Below are 8,706 nucleotides of genomic sequence, written 5' to 3'. Positions count from 1 at the left end.
TTTATTTTGTTCGACTCCCTATTATGAAAGAATATTGCAATCCAACATTGTGTGTAAGCTAGTTGATGAAACAGTATATTAATTAGAATTTGAACATGAATTTCATCCAATTTGTCACAAAAGTCAGAAAACCCAATGAGTTTGGGTGGCTATCTTTTATTAAATAATAAAAAGATTTTGTATTACATTATCAAAAAGGAGCTTATTATGTAGAATAAGATTAATATATATATATATATATATAAAAAAAAATGCATGCGTATGGACTGTATACAGTATTGCCGGAATTTTTTAGTTATCATAACATCCAAATTTTTTGCTTGAATTGTTTATTGGTAAATAATTAATTATCGAATCCGAATTTTGTGCCAATGGTGATGATTTTCTCTTTCCTTAGATTTCAAAGCTAGTCTATTTTCTCCAATTTGTAAAGAGGAGAGAGAGAGAGAGAGAGAGAGAGAGAGAGAGAGAGAGAGTTGAATCGATTGACTATTGCAATGGGAACGTTTATTTATGTGCAAGATCCATTAATTACATACAAATTTGAAATGCACATTGACTAAATCATACTGACCTGTACCTAAAAAAAAAAAAATCATAATGATGGGGATAAGCTACTAATTCAATGGTAGAAAACTAGACAGTTGGGTCTAGTGGAAGTCTATGGAAGGAAAGTCGATAGTTCAATCATCCTACCCACCACCTTCTAGATATAATAGTAGTGGTTTAATAATTAGTACCAAGTGTGCCCATTAGACCCCCTTGCTGGTCATGTCTGTCCTAATCAGGCCTTTCATGGGTCCCTATTTGTCCCCAGTGAGGGTCTTTGCACCCAAAAAATAAAAATCAATTCAAATCAAATCATAATGACATAGTTCAAACTTTAAAGCCATATGTCTAATTCATTATTAACTGCAACTTATTCTTATTCTTGCAAGACATCCACCCAAAGACCAATTAATACTCCGGAAATAATGACCTGAGATTGAAGAAGAGGGTTTCTACCTGTCCTTTTTATTTTAAACCCCTTAATTAATCCATTTATTCGCTTTTTGTTAAACACCACACACATATTGTTGAAGAAATTAACGAATTACTAGGGTACACACACAAGAATGCCAATTGCATGCATGCAACCCTATCCAAACTGGAACCCATTATCAAAATAAAATAAGCATATGTACAAGAACTATCTAATTGTAGATATAAAGGAAAATATGCCCCAACAACATTATCTAGGTTGCATTACCCCTTGCTTGGCTAACTCATTAGCCAATTCACATCTGCCAACCTAATCCATTAACTGGGAAAGAAACAAGTTGTGCTAGTTTTTGGATAGCAACAAATGTGATCGTCCATGTATCTCTTTGCCAAGTCTGACTATTAGTGATGTTGGATGGAGAGAGAGAGAGAGAAGGTTCTAAATAAGCAGCTCGCTTTTCCATAATTTAATGGGTTCTAAATACGCAGCTCGCTTTTCCATAATTTAATTTAATTTTCTTGATTATTAATTGTGCAAAACTGATTGGACAAACCAAAAAAAAAAAAAAATAGTAGGTAAATAGTTCTTAATAAGCAGCCTACTCTGCCAAGCTTTGTTAGGCAAAACCTATGTCTACCTTAAGGCATGCAGTTTAAATAGAATCCAAAGATAAAACCTCATTTTTCTATTTGTTACATAAAAAAGGACTGGGTTTGATAAGTAGGAAACAAATTAAATATTTAACATAATAGTTTCATAAATTGTATATTGTAATAAAATTTGGATTAAACTAAAAGGACATGAATTCAACTCTCCATACAAAGACGCTTCTCGTATAGAATGTAGATCAGGTTTTCGTACAATCTGTCCACACAAATGGAATCCACCCAATGATTTTCATTGGGTGGATTCCATTTGATTGGGTGGATTCCATTTGTGTGGATCAGTCCCATACGAGAATGGTTCTCGTATGAGGACCTGACCTGCAATCTCTCATCTTGCATATCATGCATGGTTAGTATTTTCCCATCACTTACTAATAGCATCTAACATCTACCCAATGTGATTAACACTAGAAATTTGACACATGTGACGAACCTATATAGTTGGTATTCTATCTATTTGGTGAAAGGATGGCTATGTCATACCTAGCTAGGGAACTCCCATGGTTGAACACATATTTTTAGAGGAAATAATTCTGGGTAAAGCTAATGGTAAAACATTCTTTTTCTGTGGACAACATAACATGTTATACAAAGGTCATTTTTGAATTAGCTGCCAAGGAAAGTAACTTGGAACCATACTTACATTTATTGAAAATTTTCTCCACCCTTAGAGCAACAGAAATCTCACAACCCTATAGCAGCTTTTACACCATACAATATTCATCAGAACATAATCAAGAGCATTCACCAGTTGTAGTGGAAGATTATTACTCTACTAATATTGTTACAAAGCTTTACTTGTTGTTTTAACAAAGATAATTATATTATTGAAGCCCTAGAAACTTAGTCTAGTGTAAGCTAGAGATGGTTCCATACCATGGCCAGCTATTCTATTTGGCCTCCTGTAAATTGGGCTGGATTGGTTGAGCACGAAAGGCGAAAGGCATCTGTGAATGATGGTAGTCTCTTCCTCTGTGATGATAATCATTCTGCATCTCCCTCACACAACCTTCCATTTCCATTTGTTGGTGATGCTGCAAAATAATAAAGTAAATTTAAACAAGAGGAAAACCATAAGGGAGACAATTAAGCTCTTAGCTCAAACTTTTGTCAATTGGTATCATTTTATCCTCGTGTCTTGAAAAAATTGAAATTTAGGTAGGTGTTTTAAAAACAAACATTAGAGAAAAAGGCATCTCATTTGGCTCTTTCAATGCCTACTATAATAGTTATTTGGTTTTCCACTGGCCGTTCGGCTGTAACCTCAGCTCTATTTATTGGTCTGAACAAGATATGATTCATTTGAACTCAATTAAATGAACAATTCATATTCATAAACATAAAAAGAAATCTTTCTGCAAGATTAAGATGCGACATGGATTAGTTTATCATATTTAACTCACAATTGCCTTAATCATTTTTAGAAGATTAAGTTGGACAAGGAAAAACACTTTAGTTATCAACAAATCAAGAGCGAGAGAAAGGGATGTGGATACCAAGATGTAATTAAGACGCTTATTCTCCTCCTCAAGAATTCTTTCCTGTGGTATTTGACCAAAGAGAAACATAGTTAGGCAAATGACAAATCTTTCCCCAACTTTAGGAACATCACCAAGACATAATTCTAATAACCAAAAAGTAAAATGATAAATCAATCAGAAGAGTACAAAGGGTTAACTTGTTTTGATCTTTACATACATTTTTTTTGAGCATTTTGAAGAACTCCATCTGATATGAAAAAGGAAAGAGAGAGATCAGATCAGATCAGATCTTGTCTGTTTACCCTTCTAAGGATTTAAAATAAAAGACATAAGATCGAGACTTGCCTCTTTGGCACGAACTTTGGTGAGACCGTTTTCTAGGGCTTCCTCTATGGTTGCGAGATCCTTGTGATGTAGTGAGTTGACATCTTCACCTTTCAGGTGCCTGAACCATAATTATTATTCCTTTGTTTTCAGAGTAACTCCAAATAATAAAACGAAGAAGGGTTTGCTCTCACATAGCTTAAGATAGAACATAAAAAGAGAGGTACCTTAGCTCAATCTGCATGTTGTCGTTTTCTTTTTTTATCCTATCCAATTCGTTGCTGAGAAACTATCAAATACCCATGTAATTTTCCATCAATATAAGCAAGAGAGAGAGAGAGAGATTCAGATATGTTCATGGATACCTAGATAGCTTTTCCTCTATATTAGCAATCACAATCAAGGGTTTGTGTGTGTATTTGTGAGATAGAGAGGAGGAGGAGGAGGAGAACCCACCTCATGTTTAGCATCCCACAACCTCTTTCCTGAATATTTATGGTATTTGTCCAAGAGCTCCGACATTCTTCTCCATGAGAGAGAGAGAGAGAGAGAGAGAGAGTCAGAAGGACAGGACAGCATATAAAAGGTAAAAGAGAAGAAACCCTAAAGTTCAAACAAGAAGTAGAAAGAAACCCTAAAAACAGGAAACCCAGAAGGTAAAACAGTTCATACGTGGCAGAAGGGCTACGGTACTCAGACATCTTCCCTGAACTAGAGAATATGATAAGCGAAACCTTTGCATCACAAAGCACAGTGAGCTCCTTAGCCTTCTTCAAGATCCCATTCTTCCTCTTTGAATATGTCACTTGCCTGTTTGTTGAGTTCTCAATCCTCTTGATCTCAATCTTTCCCCTCCCCATCTCTCCACCCAACAAAACACAACTCGATCTTCTCAACTTTCTGAGAACCCTCTCTTCCTTCTTCTGATAATGGTTGCAGAACAGAAAAGAAACTGATGAACAAACAGAAGAAAAGAAAAGAAGAGAAGAAGTAAAGGAAGATGGGAACTTCCATTTTGGGTTAGAAACGAAGAGACTTTCTTAGTGGTTCAGAAAGGATTGCTCTTATTTGGGTTGTTGACAAAGCCAAACTACTATCATGCTTTGCACCCTTGGCTACTCGCAAGTTATGTCCTTAATCCTCTGGTTACTCTCTTTCCCTTAATCCTAAAGAACTGGTTTCTCCCTCGTCACCTCTTTTCTTTTGTAAATCACTTTTGGAGTCTTTGATGCGTAGCATGCTACTGTGCACGTTGTATTGTCTTGTCTTGGTTCTTTGGGCCCTCCTTAATCTTAACAATCAAATCAAAATCAATTTTTCATAAAAAACCTTAAAAAAAAGGCAAAGCAAATGTGCTGTCATAGTGATAGCTATGGAATTTGGCCTGGCCATGATGTGGGATCAGAAGTGGTTCAGACTAATAGATTGATGGGTGGCTTGACCAGACTGTAATACAGGTTATTACCCATTGAACACCATTATTGACCATGCAAGGTTCAACAGGCATCTCCATTCTGCACCATCAATTGCGGTAGGAGGGAGAGGAAATTTCAGAAGTCAGGACCCCTGAGGGCAGCCATTTTGTCCTTGTGGTGACTATTTAATTATTTGACACATTTTCTTGTTGGGAAGCCATCAGTACTATTTAGTAGCGCCATTTTAATTAGCCGTTTATTATTCTTTATAATAATGATAAGGAGGAGGAGGAAGTGGTGGAAGTGTATATGATTGACATATTCCCTTAAAATTTAAAGGAAATTTTATAGTTAGGAGTCATACAACTTGCTATGATATAGGTGGGGAATATCAGGCAATTAAGAAGCATCATATATGATAGACTCAAAGTAGCTGAGATGAAGATGTTGAGATGGATATGTGGCAAAACTGGGAAAGATAAAGAAATGAATGATCAAATTAGGACTGATTTGGGAGTATCTCAAACATATGATAAGCTACATTTGAGGTGGCATAGTCATATTCTCCAGTATGGATGAGTGATTTGTTTCATACCGAAGTAGCAAAAACAACTAGTGGCAGACCTAAATGTCTTGGGGAGAAGTGATGTGAATTTTATGTTTGATTGATGGATGATATTTTACTCGCTAACAAAATGAATACAACATTCAATCGAGTAGACACTTGAGCTAGCTACTCAACGTTCACTAGGAAACTAGTTCAATATAAGCCCTCCTTGTTTCATTGTAAAAACAAAACAAAACCAAAAAAAGAAAAAAAAATTGCAAATAAAAAACCAAAAATTGGAAATGATATTTCACATGATTTTTTTCCTCCATGTAAAATGATCCTATTTTTCAATACTTTTTATTTGGATTTTATATTAAACAAATAGTGTAAAACATAATTTTACATAAAAATTTTCCTTTTTCATCTTTTTACATGGAAAGAAATAGAGAAAGGTTGCGACTTTCAGATGTAAACTATGTGTGTTCACACATTCCTTGTAAATTTTCTGGCCAAAATTAGAGAGGTTACTTTTTGAAGGGATCTAAGATAACAAACAAAGTAAACAATGTCCTAAATTAAACAAATGTAGGATTTAGAACCATTGTAGTTAGATTAGTGTAGACAAGTCAAGAAATTCATATGGTATATTTGAATGGTGCTACAAATACTCCCAAATAGAAATTTTAGATTATGCTTCTCCAACCTTACAAGGGTTCTAAAATCTCATTAGAATTTGAGAAATATGAGAAGCAAGTGTATCAAAATATGCACACACATACCCTCTTCAAATAGGATTTAGCATCATTAGCATATACTAGCTAGTTTCAAATAAGAATGCATTGCCACAAAATTTGAGTTCTATCTGCTTAAGTTAATCAACATATTCTTCCTCATAAACCCTAGACATGTATCAAAACATGTATATAATTCTCCTACAGTTAGCTAGAGAAGTTTGTAGCCATAGGCAGTAGTTAATCTATTTGTTATCCTGCAAATTGGGTTGAACTGGCTGCAAGTGAAAGGCAAAAGGCATAGAAGAATGACACTCTCTTCCTTTCTGGCCATACCCATTTCCAGCCTCCCTGAGATTACCGTCTGTAGCCATTTGTTGCTGCTGCAGAAAGCAACAAAAGAACTAATAAGTGCCCCAGATATACAAAGAAAGGGGGCTCACAATAGCCCAAGATCCCCTAGGACAGACCCTATTAGCATAAAAACACAAACAAACTCAACCTCCAATTATCAATATAAGCCAATAGTTTCGAGAAGATCTCTTCCCCCTTAGGGTGATGGAGTGAAGATGAATACTTACATCGGCAATAATATCGAGTGTGGTTGAGGTTCTCGTAACAGAACTACCATTCTTGTAGAATGTGATTCACACATGGAATCCACCACAAGGCTTTTCCTTGTGTGGATTCCATGTGTGTGGATCAGGATGGTATGAGAACCTGATCTGCTCTCAATAATATTATTGAACAATAGAACATTAATTTGGTCCGTTCAACATATACAAGTATTGGATTTATATTTTAAACTCTGAGTGCCTGTGTGTTCATGTGTACTTGGTTAGAGAGAGAGAGAGAGAGAGAGAGAGGATAGCTGACCAAGATGTAAACCAGGCGTTTATTCTCCTCCTCTAGCATTCTTTCCTGTAGTTTTTTTTTTTTTTGATATCAGAAACATATAGTTAGAAAATGTTATAAAGGGATATACAAACCCTAGAAGCCATTGATAATTCTAGAAACCATAATCAGCAAAGGCTACAAAAGGCTAGTTTTGATCCTTACATTCTTTTTAAGCATTTTGAGGAACTCCATCTGTACCCATTAAATGGAAAAAAAAAAAAAAAAAAACATATAAATAAAACATTAGTTATGGTTGTCTTTGATTACCCTTTTAAGAGCTTCAGGAATAGAAGAATAGTAGGAATTATGAGACTTGCCTCTTTGGCACGAACTTTAGTGAGACCATTTTCAAGGGCTTCCTCTATGGTCTGGAGCTCTCTGTGATTTAGTGTGTCTACATCATCTCCTTTCAAATGCCTGAACCATAATCTCAGTAACTATTTTTCAAAACAAAAAACATATTAAAAAAAAAAAAAAAAAAAAAGGTTACCAGAGGTCGATCTGCATCATGTCATTCTCTTTCTTGATTCTCTCCACCTCCTTACTCAGAAACTGTGAGTTTTTTCTTAGAATATTTCCATAAAATCTCAAATAAAATAAAATAAAAAACTTAGAGAGGATTAAACCTACTTCATGCTTAGCATCCCACAACCTCTTTCCTGTAGACGTTTGGTATTTGTCCAAGATTTCTGGCAGCCTTCAACACTATAAAACATTAGAGAGAGAGAGAGAGAGAGAGAGAGAGAGAGAGGAGAATATTTGTGTGTGTGTGTGTGTGTGTGTGTGTGAGAGAGAGAGAGAGAGAAAACCAACAGGAAGAGATGAAGTAATATGCAAGGAAAATATAGTTCATACGAGGTAGAAGGGCTACAGTACTCAGACATCTTTCCAGAGCTGGAGAGGATAATAAGAGAAACTTTAGCTTCACAAAGAACACTGAGCTCCGTTGCCTTCTTTATTATTCCAGCCTTCCTCTTTGAGTATGTCACTTGCCTGTTTGTTGGGTTCTCAATCCTCTTGATCTCAATCTTACCTCTTCCCATCTCTCTCAGACCAACTCAAAAATCTGCAATACTACTTGTTCTTGTTTCAGTTAATTTCTTAGAGAAACACAGAAGGAAGGAAGAAGAGTAGGAGGAGAAGGAGATTCGAAGATCTTAAAGAGATGAGAGTGTAGAATGGAAGGGAAGGAAAGTAATGGAAGTGCCACCCTTAATGGGTAAGATGGGAGTAGACTTTAGGAGTGGTTCAGAAGGGATGGTATGTATTTAGGTGGGGTTCTCTTCAATCCATCTAACTACAGTACGTTTGTGCTTTGGCTTTCATGTTTCACTCTTGCACCCTTTGGAGTTGGCCTCTACCCTTTGGTCCTCTCTCTCTCTCTCTATCCCTTGATTATCTGTGTTGGTGTGTTTCCTTCAAGAGACAAGCAACAGTGTCATCCGGATCAGAGCCATACTGCCTAGGTCAAGGATTTGACTCATGCGTCTATCAAGAAAGATTCCAAATCAACAGTATTGACATGATGGATATACTAATGGTCATATAGCTTGAGGAACAAAGGATTCCAGGTTAACGTTTTCTACTTTCTATACTTTCCAGTAAAGACATCCCTGCCTCCCTGATCAAGATTCAAGAGTAACCATCAATTTGGGTTTCCT

At 35.9% G+C, this 8,706-nt stretch overlaps 2 protein-coding genes across 4 annotated transcripts; both read right to left on the bottom strand.

Annotated features, from left to right (window-relative positions):
• Nucleotides 1-2,229: 2,229 nt before the first annotated feature.
• LOC122057329 (agamous-like MADS-box protein MADS9) lies at nt 2,230-4,421 on the bottom strand. Of its 2 annotated transcripts, none has more exons than XM_042619380.1 (7): nt 4,125-4,421; nt 3,909-3,978; nt 3,680-3,741; nt 3,474-3,573; nt 3,346-3,375; nt 3,144-3,188; nt 2,230-2,681 (listed from the first exon to the last, which is right to left on the bottom strand). In XM_042619380.1, the coding sequence occupies exons 1-7, from the start codon at nt 4,310-4,312 to the stop codon at nt 2,538-2,540; spliced, it is 639 nt and encodes a 212-aa protein (XP_042475314.1). In that variant the 5' UTR covers nt 4,313-4,421; the 3' UTR covers nt 2,230-2,537. The 2 variants fall into 2 exon arrangements, with proteins under 2 accessions (XP_042475314.1, XP_042475315.1); XM_042619381.1 differs by having other exon boundaries at nt 3,909-3,975; nt 4,125-4,418.
• Nucleotides 4,422-6,171: 1,750 nt separating this feature from the next.
• Nucleotides 6,172-8,396, bottom strand: LOC122057330 (agamous-like MADS-box protein MADS9). Of its 2 annotated transcripts, none has more exons than XM_042619383.1 (7): nt 7,901-8,396; nt 7,676-7,742; nt 7,536-7,597; nt 7,363-7,462; nt 7,208-7,237; nt 7,025-7,069; nt 6,172-6,528 (listed from the first exon to the last, which is right to left on the bottom strand). In XM_042619383.1, the coding sequence occupies exons 1-7, from the start codon at nt 8,086-8,088 to the stop codon at nt 6,394-6,396; spliced, it is 627 nt and encodes a 208-aa protein (XP_042475317.1). In that variant the 5' UTR covers nt 8,089-8,396; the 3' UTR covers nt 6,172-6,393. The 2 variants fall into 2 exon arrangements, with proteins under 2 accessions (XP_042475317.1, XP_042475316.1); XM_042619382.1 differs by having other exon boundaries at nt 6,172-6,531; nt 7,901-8,393.
• Between the last annotated feature and the right edge of the window lie 310 nt (nt 8,397-8,706).

The sequence above is a fragment of the Macadamia integrifolia genome, chromosome 12 (genome assembly GCF_013358625.1).
Source record: "Macadamia integrifolia cultivar HAES 741 chromosome 12, SCU_Mint_v3, whole genome shotgun sequence".
Classification (NCBI taxonomy): Eukaryota; Viridiplantae; Streptophyta; class Magnoliopsida; order Proteales; family Proteaceae; genus Macadamia; species Macadamia integrifolia.
The sequence above is the reverse complement of the archived record's forward strand: the minus strand, read 5'-3'. Positions and strand labels throughout refer to the sequence as shown.